Source organism: Lampetra fluviatilis, chromosome 39 (genome assembly GCF_964198595.1).
Source record: "Lampetra fluviatilis chromosome 39, kcLamFluv1.1, whole genome shotgun sequence".
NCBI classification, from domain to species: Eukaryota; Metazoa; Chordata; class Hyperoartia; order Petromyzontiformes; family Petromyzontidae; genus Lampetra; species Lampetra fluviatilis.
This window is the reverse complement of record NC_136313.1, coordinates 9,044,739-9,065,264: the sequence shown is the minus strand read 5'-3', so window position 1 is coordinate 9,065,264 and position 20,526 is coordinate 9,044,739. Positions and strand designations below refer to the sequence as shown.

General features: G+C 55.2%; 1 protein-coding gene across 4 annotated transcripts in view; it reads left to right on the top strand.

The window, feature by feature from the left end:
• Positions 1-20,526, top strand: part of LOC144945971 (solute carrier family 12 member 1-like) — a 131,937-nt gene that overhangs the window by 49,931 nt on the left and 61,480 nt on the right. For 3 of the 4 annotated variants that reach the window (XM_078874662.1, XM_078874663.1, XM_078874660.1), the window contains exon 4: positions 593-668. In XM_078874662.1, the coding sequence (XP_078730788.1) occupies positions 593-668 (76 nt within the window). Of the gene's footprint in view, positions 1-592; positions 669-20,207; positions 20,304-20,526 lie in introns of all 4 variants that reach the window. The other variant, XM_078874661.1, reaches the window with a different exon arrangement.

Here is a 20,526-nt window from a genome sequence, read left to right as displayed (position 1 = left end):
AAGGTCAAGTCCCCCGGTGCAGCCGTGAAAATAATGGTTTTCAAAAGTCGACCTTTTTTATAGAGCGCCGCCCACCAACACGGACACGGGGTGGGGGAGGGGGGCGCCACCACGGGGTCGGACGGGGGGCCTCTGGCCGCGGCCGCACAGGTCACACACCGGGGTGGGGTGTGTGGAGCATCGCGGTCAGCGCTGCAGTCGAACCCGGCAACCCGAGTTCGATTCCCGTTCATGGCCAACAACCCATCGGCACTTGGGAGACGAAAGGCGCCGGATGTGGTGCTGCCCCCACCCCTTCCATGTGTCGTGCCGGCCTTCGTAGGTGCTCACTAACCGCACTTGCCTCAAAAGTCTGTAAAGGCTAAACGGGGGATCTTTGTCTTTGCAGTGGCAGCGTCGTGAGTGTACGTATCAACCACGTGTGGGGGCTTCTGTTCGGTTGTCTAAGTTGTGTACATCGGCACGGGTACTGGGGGGGGGGACAGGGCAGTGACCTCTGCTGGCGAAATAGGCGCTTGCCGACGCGACTGACGTTCCAGCAGTCTAGTCTGTCTAACGGAGGGATGTTTGGCGTGCCGTCTGCGTCTGACAGGTACGATGCATGCTCAACATCTGGGGCGTGATGCTCTTCATCCGCCTGTCGTGGATCGTCGGGCAGGCCGGCATAGGTACGTTTCCACCCCCTCCGTCGTTTTGCGTCGTTCGTGTGCGCGTCTCCTCTGCTCTTGGTGTTTGTTTTAAACCTGTCGAGGTAGCCGAACGTCTGAGCGACCTGTGGGAGCATGCAGGTGTGGCCCGGGGCTCGCCGGAGGTGAGCGTTTTAACCCCCAGCTGTAAGTTGAGGGGTAAAACGACTTGTTCACCAGGAGGTTGATGAAGCGCCGGGGTGACGAGTCGCGTTTCGATTGAAGAATCAATGATTCGTTCTTGCGTTGCGGTGAATGTCGCGGCTTTTAAGTTGAAGGCGGTAATTAATTTACAGTCATTCTGTCAATCCACTGCTCGATGAATGCCTCCTCCATGCTGTGTCGGTCACGGTTGTTTGAACATACTTCACCACGCCGGTCGGTGCGGTCCTGCGGATGGGAGTGGAGCCAGGACCATTTTGAGATATCGGACTCTGATCGTCGGGTTCACGATGCAGTGTCCAAACCACTGCACCACCTGCTCCCGCACACGTGTTGGTAGTACCTAAATTCATAATGAATACTTTACAGTTGCCGAAGGAAAACCTCCACCACATCGTGTCGTGTGCTTGTGTGTTTGTGTGCACGCGTGTGCGCGTGCATTCGAATTGAAAATAACAATTTAACACGCACACAATTTGCGCGTATCGCGAGCTCGACAAATCAATGTGAATCGATACACATCCTAGTTGTCGTCTTCTTCTTCTGCCGCGTGGAAATAGCAACGTTCAACAAGGGGAGATGTCGCGTGTTTACTTCCAGTCAAGGACATCATTGCAGAAGTGGCTCGTAAGGGGTGACTGTTCACGGCGGCGCGCTCCGTTGGGTGGCATTCGCCCGCGCAGTTGCAGCGCGAGTTGTCCCATAATCCTCGTCGCCCCACGTGCATCGCGTGTGAGCCCCCGTCGCCCCCCGTGGGAAGACCTGGTGCAGGTTACAATTACTCCGAATGTCTTGGGTCCTAACCATCACGCTCGAGTTGATGGTTTTCATCCTGGGCGCCGTGGTGGCGAGATGTTAACTACCTTGCTTGCAGGAGGTCGTGGGTTCAATCCCGACCCTTGACGCCTGCTGTATATTTGGAGTTTGCATGTCTCTCTCCCCGTTGTCGTGGGGATTTTTCTCCGGGTCCCTTTAGTGTTTCCCTCCGCATTTAGAAACGTGCGCTTGGAGTATTTGGCTGCTATAAATTTCCACGTGATAAGCCACTTCGTTGAGCTATTATCTGTGGCCAGGTTGCTTCTGAAAAAGAGCTATATAGGTCAGTGGGGCTTACCTGGTAAAATAAAAAATAGTTTAGTTTATAATGTGATTAAAACCTCGAAGTACACGAGCCCTCTTCTGTGACGGCAGCTGGCCATGGCCACTGGCCGTAGAACGTTGGTGCCACTGTGTGGAGAACGTGCACCGCCCCGGGCACTGGCTTGGCGGGGCAGCCGTGTGGACAGAACGTGCCGGGCCGTGTGGAGCCGGTTTTATTTAGCGCCGGACTTTTCGCTCCGTGGGTCACTCCGCTTTTGAGCCTCGACTGGAGCGAGCTGTGGTGAGAAAGAGGGAGAGAGAAAGAAAGTAAAAAAAAAACTAATACAAATAGATTTTTCGTTTTTCTGTTTCGGTAGTTGAACGGAGTAAAACATTTTTGTTGACGTCCGGCGCTTTGTAAACAAATAGAGTGTGTGGCAGTGGGGTTTATCTGGCGCGCGGTTTGTGTGCAGGGCCCTGAGCTCGCGACCTCCGAGCCCAGAGCACTGCGTCGTATCTAGTGAACACACATTCAAAAACGCCAGTGGTGGACAAATAGGCCGTTAATTCTGCGGCATTAGCCCCGGCTTGGCAGTTGCGCCGAAAAATGAATGCTCAGTACGGGCGGGCGGGAGGGGGATACCTGGATCGGTTGCAGATCACAACGACGCACTCGCTCACCCACTCGTCCGCTCACTAACTCGCCCACACACTCGTCCACTCACTAACTCGCCCACACACTCGTCCACTCACTAACTCGCCCACACACTCGCCGCACTGCAGGTCACAACGACGCACTCGCTCACCCACTCGTCCACTCACTAACTCGTCCACACACTCGTCCGCTCACTAACTCGTCCACACACTCGTCCGCTCACTAACTCACCCACACACTCGCCGCACTGCAGGTCACAACGACGCACGAGCTCACCCACTCGTCCACTCACTAACTCGCCCACACACTCGCCGCACTGCAGGTCACCTCACTTCTCCATCTGCCTCTTCCCTCGCTCTGCTCCACTTGGGAATTCCCTCCCCCCATCGTCTCTTTCTCCCCCCCCTCCAAGCGCTTTGATGGTGCAGTTTGTGGCTGGCCACGTGACGTTTTGGGCTTGATGAGTCTGTGCCCATCTACTGTGTAAACAAAAAAAAAGCAAGCTTATGCACGCACGCACCGATGCACGCACGCACCGATGCACGCACGCACGCACGCACCGATGCGAGCGTGCGCAGTGACGTGCGTGAGCCATGCCTATGCCGCCCGACAATCGCCTTCGCGCTAGTTTGCCTGTGGCGATTTGCACACACCAGGAGTGCGGTACGTCATCGGCACGCTCGCTCGCTCGCATCCGAACACGGGGCGCGCTTGTTAGTGGGCGCAATTAACTCGAGAAGCATCGCGCGCTTGGCAGAAATGCGCACTCGCACAAAAACACTCCTGTTGTAAGTGCTTCGTGAACTAAAATATATATAAAAACAAATGGCCAGAATCAAATGTACTTGAATATAGCACTTGTGTTATATATATACTGAAAGGCAAAGATGCCGCTGTGTAGCGTGCACAGGCTGTTGGGGTGAGCGCAATTGGCGACGGCAGTTTCGGTGGACAACAAGTTGATGGGTGGACAACAAGTGGATGGGTGGACAACAAGTTGATGGGTGGACAACAAGTGGATGGGTGGACAACAAGTGGATGGGTGGACAACAAGTGGATGGGTGGACAACAAGTGGATGGGTGGACAACAAGTGGATGGGTGGACAACAAGTTGATGGGTGGACAACAAGTTGATGGGTGGACAACAAGTGGATGGGTGGACAACAAGTGGATGGGTGGACAACAGCACGTCTGGCCGCCTTTGTCTCTCCCCGGTGCTGATGTTTACACACCGCACCAGGTGCTCATTTGAGGTGGAGTCAACCTAGGGGTTGGCCCACGACTGGTTCAGATATTGCTCGTGAGTGGGTATCGAACTCTGGTCGACACGTTCACGTCGCAGTACGCTGCTCCACCGTCTGTGTGTGTGTACACCCAGTGTGTGTGTACACCCAGTGTGTGTGTACACGCAGTGTGTGTGTACACCCTGTGTGTGTACACGCAGTGTGTGTGTACACCCAGTGTGTGTTCACACGCAGTGTGTGTGTACACCCAGTGTGTGTGTACACCCAGTGTGTGTGTGTACACCCAGTGTGTGTGTGTACACCCAGTGTGTGTGTGCACACCCAGTGTGTGTGTTCACACGCAGTGTGTGTGTACACCCAGTGTGTGTGTACACCCAGTGTGTGTGTACACGCAGTGTGTGTGTACACCCAGTGTGTGTGTACACCCAGTGTGTGTGTACACGCAGTGTGTGTGTACACCCAGTGTGTGTTCACACGCAGTGTGTGTGTACACCCAGTGTGTGTGTACACCCAGTGTGTGTGTACACCCAGTGTGTGTGTACACCCAGTGTGTGTGTACACCCAGTGTGTGTGTACACCCAGTGTGTGTGTTCACACGCAGTGTGTGTGTTCACCCACGGGCACAGAAGCACAAAGGTGTGGGGAGTAAGCGGGCTTCGGCAGGACACGGTGGCAGCAGCCGAGGGATGGAGCCTTCCCAAGCGGCGGTGGTGTGCACTTGTCGACGCGGAGCGATTTTTCGATCCGCTCGCATGCAGGACCTAAGGTAGATCGTTGCATGGCGATGGCCACGAGAGATGGCGATGGATTTTGGGGGAGGCCTGAATCCACGACGTTCGGCGTTAGCGTTGCGCGCGGCGCCTTTTGGAGCCGCCGCGTTGCTCTTGCCGTGTGCCGCGGTCGTCGCCCGTTTGCCACGACGGACGGATGGCGAATGGTGATGCAGTCCCCCACTCTCTGTCTACGCTTTATCCAAACGCGCACCATTCTGCACTCGCTTGTAGTCTCGCGATGTCTGTTGCTCCGCTACTGGCCGGGGGCGGAGGGGGGGGCGATTTGGCGGTGTTCGCCGGACTTTTCGTTCTCTCCGTTAAACACAAACATTTTCACATTTTTGGTCGCATTGCTCAACCCCACGCGAATTTTTGGCTCCGGAGTTTCAAGCGGAATGACAGACAAACAAACAAGCGTGTTTCAGAAAACCATTACGCGATGGCGTACACATACACAGTTGATTAAAACCCACAATTAAAGCAATTTGACGAAGACACCGGTACAAAATTGGATTTTCTTACACACACGCACGCACATGGCGTTCGCTGGTAATTGGAGAAAGGAGTAAACATCGCTGGGAGGGAGGGGGGCGGGGGAGGGGCGGGGCGGGGGAGGGAGGAGGGTGGGGGGGGGGTTTGGGGCATTATGCGAATGGGGGCTGGTGCTGGCGCGGCACAAGGGCCCTCGCTGTTCTCGCCTCTCAATCACCGGCGAGCGGCGAGCGGCGCAAGCCGAGCTCCGAATAACAGCGCTCTTGTGTTTTGCCGTTATTACTCCTCTCTCTCTCCCCCTCTCTCCCTCTATTATTTGGGCGGCAGTTATTGGGGGGGGGGGGGGGTACGTTTCTCTCCACGTGTAAGGGATCTGCGCTTGATATTGTGCCCTCCCCGCGCCCCACAAGACGGGGTCGGGGACGGGCGGCGGGGGTGGTGGGGGGGCGTTGAGGCTTTGCGCATTAATTATGAATGGGGGCTCGAATGAGACGGCGCGTTCGCACTCCGCGCTTCCTTCCCGCACCCTGCCGGGTTTAACCCGTTCACCCGCGATGGTGGACTCGGCACGCGCGGCCGGCGCGCAGGGTCCGAATCTCCGCTGCCGACGAGCGCGGGTGTGCCGGGAGTCGGTGAGAGCCGGTGGACGGCGACGAGAACCTCCGGAGGAGGCTCGCGGGGCCTGAAGGCTGCTTCTCAGGAGGATCCTGCTACATTGGGAAAGTTTGATCCGATTCGTTTTGTTTATTGGCGAGCGGGGTTTGGGGTTTTTTTTTTTTTGCTGCGTCCTTGCGTGTGGGAGGAAAGCGGCGTAAGAAAAGAGTGCCCGGAGCAATAACCCGGCATGCATGAGAAGCTGCTGCAGATGATGCTCGAACCTACTCGCCGCACCACCACCTCCTGATCACGTCCCCCGGCTGACGAGGGTTCTAAAAGGTTTGCAAGTCCCTCCTCCCCCCGTGACCCGGCGAGCGTTAGGCAGAAGTGGCCAAATGCGGCCCGCGAGAGGTGCTGGGTGCGACGCGATTGGCTGCGTTCCACGCGTCGTACGAAGACGCGAGTTTCCGATGTCGGCGGCGAAATGAGTCCCTCCGCTCGGACAAAGGCGTGGATTATTTTGGAGTAGAAACATTGGCGCTCGATTTGTAAGACGAGCGGCGACCCTGGTGCGAAGCCGCGGGGCCGCAGTTTCATTTTCGATAATTCTTGTCGCGGGGGGAAAGCGTTAACGCTGCATGGGCCCCCCGCCCGCCACTCCCCACCCCTCGCCCGCTGGCAGTGGCCTCCAGCGAAATGCGGCACTCGGCCACCCCAGGGGATAGAGCGCGGGGGCGGTGTGGTGATGGTGATTGCGGGGAAAGCGGGGGCTTCTTCGCGGCATGGGCTGGGATGAGAGCGCGCGCGTGTGTGCGTGTGGGGAGCGGTTAGCGCTACGCTGCGCTATGAACCCGACAACCCGGGTTCGATTCCTGCTCACGGCCAACACCAGTGACGATTATCTGAACTGGTCCTGGGCCTCCCCTAGGTCGACTCGGCCTGATTTGAGTACCCGGTGCAGTGTGTAAACATCGCCACTGGGGAGACAAAGGCGGTCGGGCGTGGTGCTGGCCACCAACACCCCCTCGTGTACCGTTCGGGCTTTCATAGGTGATCGCTAACAGCACTTGCCCCTACAGTCTGTTAAGTCTATACGGGGGATCTTTGTCTTTGTAAACATCATCACTGAGGAGACAAAGGCGGCCGGGCGTGGTCCTAACCTCACCACCCCCTCGCAGGCCATGCCGGCCTTCATAGGCGTGACCCACTGAACAATGCTCACCCCGCCTGCCTGCGGGGTGAGCAGGGCGGGCCGGCGGGTCTGTGTGCTTGTGACTGCGTTGCGTATCCCCCCCCCACCTCCCGAGGGGAGAGATCCGCACTTGGCCCCGGGACACGACGGGGATGTGGAGTCGATAGGAGCGGCCGACGTGAAATCCGCTGCCCCCCCCTCCCCACCCCTTTGTTCTCGGCGTCGACGTCACCACCTGACCGCACCGGCACCGCCGCATCGGGGAGGGCGAAGCGATGACACATGCGCGGTGACCTTATTAACCGCGGCGGAAACGATTGCGCTGGAGGTCCCTCCTCCTCCTCCTCCCCACCACCACCCACCGCGCGCGTTCGGGCGCCGGGAAATGTGTTGGCGGGCGGCTCTCCCGTCGAGACGCCGCGTGTGCGAGCGAGCGCCGTGACGCGTCTCGGGATTGACGTTGGGACCGTCGGCGGTGAATTATCTCGTCCGCCGCGGTAAACGTTCCCGTTAATAAGACGTCACCGTGTGGCAGTGTTTTACTGGCGGTGGCATCGTCGACCACCCCAGGAGCTTTCCCGTCCACTTGCCCCTCGTGTGTGTGTGTGTGCCTAGCGGCGCGTGGCGTCACGTCCAGAACGAGTTGCGAATCCGCTCAGATCGGTTGCAGAGCAGTGGCAGCCCCTTCGTGTTTGAAAACGGCCTCGTGGGAAGTGGCTGTCGCAGAGCTACCTCCGAGGTCCCTTCCAGTGGCCTATAATCCACACGGAAGGGACATGTGCCAGCAACATTTTACGTGCGAGCAATGTTATTCGATTAAACGTACACATACATGAAAAAATGAGTGTATTTAGTTGGAATGCTTTTTAATTATTGTAGGGTTTGTCAGCTGCTCAATTGAAACTATGAGTGTAACTTCCTATTCCTATATAGCGAGTGGCCATCAGAAAACTCATTTCTAAAAATGGAATTCCGTTTCCAACTATTCTCGTTCTCTCCTTATTGGCTGTGAAGAAGAAGGACCATTGCCTGAAACGGCCTCCGTGGCTCGTTTGAACAATTTTTTTCCTTCTAAGGCCACAGCGTTCTCCAGCAACGTGTTCGGTTTCCTTTGCACAGAGCGGGGCGAGCGGCAGCTGCTTCCCCACCCGCTCTCCGGCGTGGAGAGTTGACGTCCCAGAGTTGACGTGGCAAGTCAAACCGACCGACGCTGGTGATCGCCAAAGAGGGAATTTTACCCAAATTTGAAAGCGCAGAACGAAAATGCAATCTCCACATTGAGGGTTTGTAGTGCGGTCATCATCATCCACCAGGCTGAGCAATCGAGCCCGTGCAATAGCAGAACACTCTGTTTATGTTGAACTTCTTTCGCACCGTACATGGACAGCCGTGCTAATCGCAGGTGCGTGCGGGTTTATAAGAAGGCTGAAGTCTATGGGTCTCCGTATAAGTCTATGGATCGTGTAAGTGTATCGTGAGTCTATGGGTCTCTGCGTAAGTCGATTGTTCTCTATGCAAGTCTATGGTTCGTGTAAGTGTATCGTGATTTCATGGGTCCATATGTATGTCATTGGTTCTCTATGCAACACCGACACCGGGGTCAACTACTAAGTGTCGCCGTTTAAAATTAATTTCAATCGCGATGCAATTGTGACCATTACTTGAGCTAATGATGCCGCTAACAGCCGTAATCATAATTGACCCCCGTGTTTGATTGCAAACGGACGGCGGCCATTTGTTTAGAAAGTGAACGCGCACGCGTTGCAGGGAACGGTGGCACAGTGATCAGCACGCTGCGCTTCGAATCCCGGTGATCCAAGGCGACCCGGCGGGGGAGGCGGGGGGGGGGATTCTTCGTCTTTGTGCGATTTGCTGCGAGCGTGCGTGCGTGCGAGCGTGTGCGCGCGTGCGTGGGATGACATTGCGTCGCGCCGGGGGTCCGTGATCGGCAGACCCTGAGAGCACTGGGGGGGCCGTGGCGGGGTGGCGGCGAGAGGCGTGGAGGCAGGGAAAGTGCAGAGAAGGAACGGGGTAAAGAAAAACTAAATCCGCCTGTAACGATGACACTGCAGCGATGATACCAATTATTTACTCGGGAAGAGAGTCGTGGAGGGGGGGGGGGTGGTGATCCCTGTTACATTGAGATATGTAGCCAATTATTTTAATGAGAGTTTAAAATACGGCCAATGAGCTTACGTAGATCTTTTTCAGAAGCGACCCAGCTATCAAAGCAATAGCTTAATAAATTGTCCTATCATAGCAGCCAAATACTCTAAATGCATGTTTCTTTTATGTGGAGGGAAAAACCAGGAGGACCCGGAGAAATAGCCACGCGACTACGAGGAGAGAGACACGCAAACTCCAAATATACCGGAATCAGGGTTGAGATCGAACCCACGAACTGCTGTATACCAGGCGAGGTGGTTAACATCTCCTAGCCACCGCGGCTTTCTGCGGGAGGAACCTTGAGAGAGATCCCGGAACCGCACCGCGTGCGAGGGGGCAGCACTCGGCACGCCGCCCACACCACCTGGTGACACTCGGCACGTCGCAGCCCCACGCCCACCCCACCCGTTGGTCGCTCATCCCGGGGGTCCTAAACAGGCTCTTGCCCCCCCCCCCCCCCCTGCTTTGCTTGCGAGGTCTGACGAGGCACTTTGGGAGCGATCCGGTGGTTGCCGTCGTGGCATTGCGCCGCATCCGGCCTGCGATGGTGAAGAGAAGCGAGCCGGTTTGCACAGATGTGTGACGGGGGTTTGGATTCCCGGTAATGTTGCGCGTGGGGCAACGTTACAGCCCGTTGGTCAATGAACAGGTGGGACGAAGGCCTAGCCCCGTGGCGCTGTGTGGCTCGTGGAGGGTTGCTTGAGCGTACTTGGCCGCGCTGGTCAGCGGGGTTGTTGGTGCCAGCAGCACGTGTGAAGAAACCCAGGGCCACCCCGGAGGAAAAACCCACGCTTGGTGTACGGTGGTTACGCTCCAATCTGTGCGCAGACGGATTCAAGAATCTCTTGCGAGAAAGGCGTTGGCTGACCCTGCGCCGTTATCGCCGCACAAATGCCCCATTTTTTTAATGAGGAATCGTACCCGTAAATTAAATGGCAAGTAAATGAGCGTCTCCCGTGCTTTTAGTTTAGCTCGGCGGAGCCTCAAGCGATCGAGGTGACGCCTCGCGAGGCTGTGGCGCGATTTTAAACGGCGCTTCTTGGGTAAAGGTCACGGCGAAATGAGGCATTGCTCGTATGGTGGGCACGGGCATGCTCTCCGCATCACCACCTTACTCGAGGGAAAGGGGTGGGGGTGTTGTGATCATCGAGGCGGGCGGAATTGGCTACGTTCATTCAATGGAATCGCCACTCTCTCTGCAGTGCCTGCCTACCTCCCACCCTCCGCTGAACCCGCGTGCGTTTCTCGGTATACCGCGAGGGGCGTCTTTCGTGAGTATGGTGGTGGCGGGGGGGGTACAATAAAAACACCGTAAAGAGCGGGGTTCAAAGGGGAGCGATGGCTGGGCGACCTTGGCGCTCGACTGCTCGTTGCGAAACCAAACAATGGGAGGCGTTGTTCGACGACAATGACAGCGACGGAGTTTGCGGTGGCGGCGGCGATAAGGGGCGAGGTGCGCCGCGGTGGGCACGATGCAGCCGGGGACGCGGTGCCGGTTACCGACCTCGTCGGTGGGTGGGGGGGGGCTTCGCTGTCGTCGCTCGGGGGCTGCAAAAATGTCCTGCCCTGGGATCAATATCGAGCCGGAAGGCAGCACACAACTGAGTCAAGGTCTCGAAAGCCCAGCGGGGTCAAGGCTTAGACAGTGCTTGGTGGGCATGGTGGGGTCGGTGGGCACGGCGGGTGTCGGTGGGCACGGCGGGTGTCGGTGGGCACGGTGGTGTCGGTGGGTACGGCGGGTGTCGGTGGGCACGGCGGGTGTCGGTGGGCACGGCGGGTGTCGGTGGGCATCCACTGCTGGGTGGCAGCGTCCCCGGACTGTTGCGGGTTGTGTCGGGGTTATTTATTTATTTTCTACTTCCCCACGTCGGTCTGTGGTTGGGAGGTGGAGGCGGGGGAGGGTATGGATGACGATGGGAGCATGTGGATTTGTAAGTGATATTAATGAATTATCGCACCGCCGGAGGGGAGTCGTGCACATGTCGGTTAATTTGTGTAACCGTCTTTAAATAATATTGGCCCTCTCACATTTGCACAGTGTTGTGTGCCGAGGATTAACAAACCTACAGATCTGTGTCCACACAGATCTGTAGGTTTGCCGCCGACAGCGTGGGACAGAGTTTCAAAAGTACGAGGCGACGCTTTTCAAAGCGCATCCAAGTCATGAGGAGACCGATTGGAATTTGTTCTCCTCAAGGATCTCCCCCCCACCCCATTCCCCCACTCCCTCCTCCTAGGCAATAGACGGCTAATTGATTTAAAGTCGATTCCTACTGTCACATTGTTAAAGTGCCATTTATTTGAAATACATTTTTCAAATGTAACGTAAATGCCACCGCGAGTCTAATGGGACCAGTCAGACAGCAACGAGCAAAGCAATTCGTTCGAATGAGATGGAAAAATATGCGATTTTTCTTGAAACGGATTGTGACCCCCCCCCCCCCACTGGGCGTGTTCGGTGCCTCGGAGCGGCCGTGCCGGGTAATTGCCGAGTGCCGGCTCCCGCAAGCTCGGGCACAGTCGCCCTGACTCTCTGCGGACATTGGTGCGACACGGAGCGGCGTGGACACGATGGTGGTGTTGGTGGTGGTGGTGTTGGTGGTGTTGGTGGTGGGAGCGGCATTATCTTTTCATCGGTTGCGTAACGCTGTGTGGAAGCTATCTGGTCTGTCGCTCCGTACGAAGCTTCTCTTCTCGGCCTCAGTCATTCCCCTCCCTTCTCTACGCTTGCAAAACGTGGACCCCCCCTAATGGAACACCGTCCACGGTTAAAAACATTTAGGCTGGCCTACCTATGATCCATTTGGTTTTAACCAGGCAGGATTGTGTAAGGAGCTCACGAATCCTATCGGTGAGCTCCTCCGGCAGGCAAGGCTGCGTTGGCTGGGTCATGCAACCCGCATGCCCAGCCACCGCATGCCTAAACAGCTTTTGTTCAGCCGGATCGAGGGGGCTAAATGGTCGCGGCACGGGCTAGAGAAGAGATGGAGTGATGTGGAGCTGAGTGGACTTGCCAATGACTGGTACCAGCACTGTCAAGATCGGCCTCTGTGGAGGAGGCTCGTGAAGGACGCAACTGGGCAGTTGGAGGCAGTTGCCCTCCAACAACAACGGAGGGGGGAGGAGCGACGCTTACAACAACGAGCGGCGTGCCGGGTGGCTAAAGCACAGCAAGTTGGCACAGTAGGGGGCACAGGTGGTGCATCAGCCAGTCATATGAGTCAGTCGACCCGTGGCACCTGGGTCTGCCCCGTGATCTGCTGCCAGCGGGCATTCGACACTTCACATGGCCTCAAGGTGCACATAGCCTGGCACAAGCGTCGTGGTAACGTCAATTGTTGGTGGTGGGGAGAGCCACTTCCACGGAGTGGTCCGCTATTCGCAACGAGGGGAGCAAATCTACAAACAACAACAATAATAATTATTGGCATGTTCTGTTTACTCGTTGGCTGTGTCGGGTGGTGGCGGTTTTCACGACACATTTATATATTTACGTGATCTAACCCCAAAAAAACTCTTATGAATAATAATTATTATCCGATTCCCTTGATTTGCCCAGGGAAGCCTCGCTGAGTCGGTATTTATTTCAGAAGGGTCTTGCTACATTGGGATGGTTCATATAAAGACTCATTAATTCACTGAAAACATCTTGACATTTAGAGGACTGCAGAGCCTGGGCAATCGTCGGTTGGACTGGCTCATCGCCTGGCTGCTGCCTGCCAGCATGTGCGCTGTTCCTCTTGGCCTCTGAGCCATCCTCTTTCTCTCTCAGCCAGAGATCTCTGAAAGCGAGAGAGAAAGAGAACGAATGCCGTGCAGAGCTTTATACGTTTGAAATAATTTTGTTGAATTCCATTTACAAACGTGTGTGGCATCGCGTGGGATGAAACCCACCGTGCACACGAGGGGATTGTACATCTTCACACGGCTGGATTCAAGTATCCGTTGCTAAACTGCCATCTCTTGCAGCCCTAGCCTGCAACACCCGATCTTATTCCCAGGCAGTTTCACATCCCCAAGTGCCAGACAGACCCCAACCTGCTTAGCTTCCGCGGTCCAACGAGATCCGGCACATTCGGGGGTTTGCCGCCGTCTTCATGGGCAAAACGATGACGGTAAAACACTTATCAATGTGACTAACAGTGAGTGGGAAAACAAATTTTGCAAACCCAAACTGGATGATTTGTTTTTAAGTAATGAATAAAAAAATACAAATTGACTTCATCGCTCCAGTTACCCGCTCGCCTACAGCCAGTCACCTGCTCGTCACTCTTCTATTGCTACACCATGGTTACGTTTCCCGTGACCTTTACTCATTGATTACTTGGTACATGTTGCGATCTCGGCTTGCCACACTGACCACCATCATACTGCAGGACGCAACAACACACTCACCCACTCACTCACTCGCCCATTTACTCGCCCATTCACTCATGCGCTCACCAATTCACTCACTCACACACTCATTCGCTCACCCATTCAACCATTCACTCATCCACTCACCCATTCAACCATTCACTCATCCACTCACCCATTCAACCACTCGCCACGCTGCAGGTCACAGCACTTATCTCTGTGCTTCTTCCCTCGCTCCGCTCCACTCTGAAATTCCCTTCCGTCGTCTCTTTCCCTCCTACAATAACAATCTTGCTCGACTCAAGAAACGTATTCGCCGGTATCCATTACAACGTTGGCAGTGCTCTTTGTTGCCGGCCGCTCGACGGTTTTGGGCCTTTGGGGTTCTGTGCTCGGCAAACTTAAAATTAAAACTAAAATCTGATGTCGACAGGAGGTGCGTTCCAAAGGGCTCTGCGTGGATTTCGAGGAGGCCGCCTTGAACCAGAGGTTCCGTCTGCAGGGAGGAAGCAGCCGCAGCGACCTCGGCAGTTGACGGCTGCGTTTTTTGACGCAAGCCCGCCCCCCCCACGCAGCAGGGTCGCATTATAAATCGCAGGAGGCGCCCGCGAGATTGGAACAAGGTCGCCGCAATTTGGCGGAGCCCCCGATTCGCCACTAATCGACAACCCGGGGGGGGGGAGGGGGGCGGTGGAGAAAATGTAAGATAAATTGCCGAGCGTCAGGACGTTTTTATGTGGTTTATCGCGAGAGCGATCGCACGGCGCGCGACGATTCCATGGCCACGATCGCAGAATGAGAACCCGCGAGGTTCGCGCCCACCTGATGCCGCCGGATCTCGGACGCTAAGCTGGGTTAGACCTGGCGAGCACTTGGATGGGTGACCTACACCCAGGGCTGCGAGGTGGCATGCGGATGGCAGCGTTGATTTGTTATCGCCCCCGTGGTGTGCGTGATGGGTTTTCTCCCGTTTCTTCCCACATGCCAATTAAATATCCATGTCATTGGCCAAATATCCAAAATTCAGGACCCTTCTAAAACAGTTTTGAGACTCGGTGAGGCTTTCCTGGGTCACTAATCGGCACTGTTACTACTACTTGGCCTGGCCATGGCAGTTTTTATTACATGTCTGAGTGTAATAACCGTGTAGCTGTTTACGAGTGTTGCATTGCCATTTTTAATGGTTGGATTTGCTGTCAAACACACGCACACATACACACACGAAGACAAAGATCCCCCATATAGCCTTACACAAACTGTTGGGGAAAGTGCTGTTAGCAAGGACCTATGATGGCTGGCACAGGACACGAGGGGATGGGTGGCCAACACCACGCCCGGCTGCCTTTGTCTCCCTAGTGGTGATTGGTTACACACCACACCAAGTGCTCACTTGAGGTTGAGTCGACTTAGGGTAGGCCCAGGACCGGTTCAGATAATAGTTACTCGTGTTGACCGTGAACAAGAATCGAACTCGGGTAGCCGGGTTAGTAGCTCGGTGCACTAACCGCTAGACTATCCTTCCCGCACGCACGCACACACGCGCACGTAGAATACACACATCCATCCATGCACACCGCAGAGGCTTAAGTGCAAAATACAGTAGGCGTACGATAGCGCTTTCACCGACTTGAGGCGATAAACAGATGCGTTTGGGCAGCGGGCAGCTTTAATTGGTAATGCGATTCATTAGGGAAAGGTTTCGGAGGTCTTGGTGAACGCCAATTAGGGCGCGTGTCGGTGCCGAGCAGGGTTGGCGACGTTTTTTCTCGGATTTCCGTTGCTCCCTGGGTTCACAACGCCAGGCGTCGGGAGTGGGGGGATGCCGGCGGGTGGCGCCGGCGGGTGGCGCCGGCGGTGGCGGAGGAACACCGGAGGCAGCCGGTGGAGAGTGTCGCCAAGTGGCTCCAATCACGGCATTTATCCGAGATGCGTCGTTGCTATGGTGGTGCGGGCACTCGCGTGGAGGTGGCGCGTGAGGCGTTTAACGGGAAGCGGTGGAGTTGTCGCTGGGGCCTTGCGCGCCCCTCGTGCACTTCTGAGACGGCCATGACTATTTTGTCTGCGAATCATCGTTTTTTTATTCTTTAATCCGCGGTTTTTTTTCCTTCCCTTCCTTAAACGAGAGGCGATTTTACGCCGGCGGGGGGAACCTTGCAATAGGCAGCAGCGCACGAGCGGCGCTCTCTGATCCGGGTTGTTGGCCAGTGGATGGGTAGTTGTAATTAATATAATCACGGTGCAGTAAGGGCGCTCCTCTTGTCCCTGAGAAAGTGGGGGGTGAATCTCACGGATCCCGTCTGTGATGTAAGCGAGGAACCGCTCGCGAGTCGGACACCCCCGGCTTGCACGGCGTGGTTGTTCGCCCCTTCACGTGCGGCACGAACCAGCCGTTGCGTGGCGCCCTCCCCTCCCGCGCCGCCCTCTCGCACCCTCTCGATAACGGAGCCATCCGTAGCCGCGGTGAGAATCTAACACGGCCACCCGCTTTAGATTATGACGGCGCCCAGCGCGTTATGGTGGTTTTTGAGCCTTCAAAGCCGGATTTGACAATTAAGCCACGATTTAAATTAGTGATGGAGCGGCGAGAACAGCTCCGTCGGCGCGTCGCGAGACTGCTTTGCAGCAGATAGATCATAGCCAAGGACGATGACGGCGGGGTTTGAAATAGAAAGCGAACGTCAGGCACGTGTCATCGTCGCGTGTGTCATCGCCCGCGAGCACTCAATCATTTATGACTATGGGATTGGCGTACGTACAGTGGCCGATGGCGGGGCGGCAGCATCTCGTCGGGAGCGGAGCTTGTGGTTGCTAGGAGACCGCTCGGCTCAATATGCACGCTATGTGCACGGCACGATCGTGCGAGGGGCTGTTTTGCCGCTAAGGTATCGGGTTGCGTGCAAGTTTTTTTGTGCTGGCGGTGAAACTGTAGCCCCCCCCCCCATCCTCCTGGCCTCAGGACCCGCGCTCTGCGCAAACGCAGAGATATCATTTTCAGCCCCCACCCCCCCTGCCTGCTAAACCGGCGAGCGATATCTGTCGGCCGTGCACCTGAAGGTTTCGGCCCCCGTGGTTGGCTATTATTAGCGAGCCCTCTTTTCCTGTCCATCCGTTTCCAGCGCCCGCTGTGGCCGGAAGTCGTTGCGTTTTTTTGTCCCGAAAAATCTCAAGGTCGGAGCCGGGATAGAGCCGAACGGAGCAGGGACTCCATCGTGCCTTCGTTTTTTCATGTTCTATCTTGCGCGACATTTTTAGGGGTGCGACGACGCCATCGGTTCACGGATTTGACGTCCAACGATTACGGCTCGCGATGCACGCGTTGACTCGCTCGTCTGAGGGATGGGCGATTTGCGATATGTGGATGCCGCGCGCAAATGATGCGGCGGTGTTGCGTTGGTGCTCGCGTGAAGTCGGACAAATTTACTCAGAAAATGAGAAACAATGCAAACAAGGCTGTGAACATTAAACAAAGAGCAACAGTTCTAGATTTGAAGAGCAACAGGCTGATGACGTGGTTGGCAGGCCTGAATCGCGACGAGAGCCTGTTTTGCCGGCGGTTCGTAGACGTCCAATTGTTTTTAACGAGCAAATGCACTCGTGTGATGATGATTCTGCCCGCCCCACCGCCGGCTGGTGGCCACTCCCGCCCGCCTGCCGTCCCTCGCAAAAAAAAAAACACGGCGCTAAAACGATTCCCCGAACGGGCGAGAAATTTGGCGCCGGCGCAACGACCACTCGGCAAAATAATTAAGAGCTGGAGCCACAACACGGCCGCACTTGGCACGCACGGATGGCAGAGCTCTTGGAGAGTGTTGGCTCCCGCTCGCGACAAACTCCGCGATCGTTGTTCGCGGGGCAGCGACTGTCGCCGCGTGTTCCCGTTAATTGGGACCCACGAACTGCTTCTGCCTCCTTTTTTTGCTGCGTCCAAAATTGGGTTGCGTTTTTTTGTTGTTGCACTCTACCATCGTTCTGGCTGTGACCAAATCAGTTGGAATGCGCCCGATAATCCGCCCGATTTATTTTTTTCCCCCTTTTTCCCTTTTCTCTTCTCCCACGAGCCAAGCGAGGTTGAGCTTGCAACTTGGTCGGATCTACAGATGCCGGCCTGCGAATGAGCACGTGATTTAGCATTGGCAAGGCTCCGGGTGCGAGAGGCGAGGATATGGTGATGCAGGAGAGTTGGAGTTGCTATTTGCAAGCAACGTGTAGAGGTGTGTGTGTGTGTGGGGAGTGGTGACATGGTGGTTGGCGCACCGTAATACAAACCCGGCGAACAGAGTTCAATTCCTGGCAATGGCTCGTATCGATGGCAAGTGATATCTGAACTGGTTCTGAACCCCCTCCCACTTACCCCCACCCCCAATCCCTTCTTAAAATCCGCACTGACCAGAGCGTGAAGTGTGTTCAAGCGACATCCGCGACCGACATGGTGAGAGGGGGGGAGGCATTCATCCAGCAGTGGCTTGACAAACGGCTGTGAATGATTATCTGTTGTCGATGCAGGTAGCTGTCTGCAAGGTGGTCTGGAGGACTGCTCTTCGACCACGCCAACAATTTCAATGAACGAGGTGTCACGTGAACTCTTTGGTTAACACGTGGCGCCCTTTGTGGCACAAATCTGCCCCCCAAAGTGCTATCACATCATGAAACAGTTTAAAACGATAATAAAAATATCACGACGTTTCGATCGCAACACAAACAATCGTCTTCGACACAAGCAATCGTCTTCGATTGCTTGCGTTGCGATCCATAGAATATGTATTCCGGCATTCACGAAAGCTTTAAGTCGAGTTTAAAACGAAATAATGAAGTTGTGGCTGAGGTTATTTTCACCGGTAATTTGCTTAATCTCCCCCCCCCCCCACGGCGCTGCTTACTTGATCAACCGTTTTCGATATCCCCCCGCCGCACGTGCCACGAGCCCCGTTGGAAAATCGTACAGCGGATAGGTGCACGGCGGCGATGGAGCTGCCGAATCCCAATGAGGTCCTCTTGCTACTCGCTGTTATTTCTGTTGTTATGCAAGCGTGCGCAAATGTCACTCATTGTTTCGAGTGGCGGTCACGTGGAGGAGGAAGATTGCCGGGGTGTAAACAATGGCCCCCGTGTGTGCGACGTTCTCTTCCCCTGCGAGAGAGCCACGTCTCAGATCATTTTCCCGGCCTAGGTAACATGACCTCGGCTATTGGCTGATAACCCTGGCCTTGGGCCCAGGCCGAGATCATACATATATATATAAAATTTACATACAAAACATCTACACTTTTTTTCTGTTGTTTTTTTTTCTTTCCAGCAACTGTAGAATGTCAATAAAGGTCATCAAAAGAGCATCGCCGCCTTCTTCGTGAACACCGCTGCCTTATTAGAGCGTGTCAACAAAGGTGTTGTCTCATTATACGGTTCTCATTTAACAACCGGTAGAGCGGTGGCACAGCGGTTAGGGTGCTCGGCCATGAATCCGGCGATCCGAATTTGACTCCCGGCCACGGTTAACACCGGTCACGAGCGATATTGGAACTGGAAATTAAAACGCCGCCATAATTGCCGCACGCCGTTAGTGATCGCTCGGGCTTTTCGTTTGACCAAAGTTGTGCGCGCTGCCAGCGTAGCAGCCGAGGTTGAGTTGATTTGTTAAACGGACGGTCCCGTTTTTTTAGCGATCGGCCCGGCCATTTTACGAGGGCGATTGGTGGTGCTGCGTGAGCACAGCGGCAACAAAAAAAAAGACGGAGACATCTATTGCAGAGAACGAGTGCAGGGTCCTCAAGGAATATTTGCACGGCCAAAAAATGAGGTATTTAACGGTCGTAAACGAAACGCACGCAAATTATGAACAAAAAAACGCGTGCGAATATTACATGACGAGGTGGCAGAAAAACGTAGGTACACGTGCGAGTTTGCTCCATATTTTTTAGTTTTGACGGTGACATAAGCAATCGCGAATCGAGAAAGACAGTGCAAACTGCCGTCCTAAGTAAGAGTAGCTCTTTGTAATAACAGACGGGACCTTTTTCTTGACACCCTGCATCTGGCGAACCCTGAGGGTGGGGGGGGGGGGAGAGTTTGTCGAGGTTTGGTGGTAAGTACGCATGTGTCACGCTGTCAATAATGGTGGCGAGGGGGTTTCGGCGGCAATTGCAAGAAGTGGCCGGAGGGGATGGCAAGGAACCCGAGAGTGGTACAGGTGCCACGCCTGCCGTGTACTATTCGGAGCGTATGTCATTGTCTGGTTTTAGCGATGGGCAGTGTTAATTACAAGTACGATTTTAAGTGCGTTCGAAGTGCGTTTTATTTCGTCGATTGGCTCTGACTTTGATGCGGGGACCAGTGGTCTCCCAAGCAACCCTCAAGACGTTTTTCGAGGACCACCGGGCGGCTAAAAGTTTGTGCAGATGCTAAATGAATAGTTCATACAAGAATTCTCCGCGAGCCACTTTGCCCCAAGGCATTGCGGGGCCCACCGATGAGTGGCCCGCGGTTGCAAACCACCGGTGTAGACACAATGCCTGGTTGTCACTGTTGTTGTGTATTACTGAAATCTGAAATGTTAAAAAAAAAATAAGAAAAGTGATTGAATATTATGAAAGTACATTGCATAGCTTTGTTGAGAAACCTTTAAAATGTTGCCTTAAATTTGATGTGCGCGTGTAATGCAAAAGCGTAACTGTGCGCGTCATCTCGACTTTGTGCTGCAACACTCATCGCTTTGCTGCCTGCGTGCGCGTGCTTGCAGGTGCGTGTGTGTATGCGTGTGGTGTACCGTGTGCCGTACGGCAGTGCTTGATGCTGGCCTTCCTTCCGCAGGCCTTGCCGCCACCATAATTCTGCTGGCTACCCTGGTAACCACAATCACAGGGTTGTCCACCTCCGCCATTACGACCAACGGATTTGTGCGAGGAGGTAACGAGCCGGCGTTGGCCGCTGTGTTTCCTGTCGTCCACCCCCCCCCCCCTTCCAACCCCGTCGGTGTGCGAGATCGTTTTGGGCGATCCTCTCTGATTCCGTCTCGCCGCTTGTCTTGTCTCTTCGTCTCGTTTTGTCCCTTCCGTTGTTGCCTAGTGGATCCCTCCACTTTCCGCCGTGCCGAATCAGAGACGCCGGTGCCGTCGTGTGTGTGCGTGTG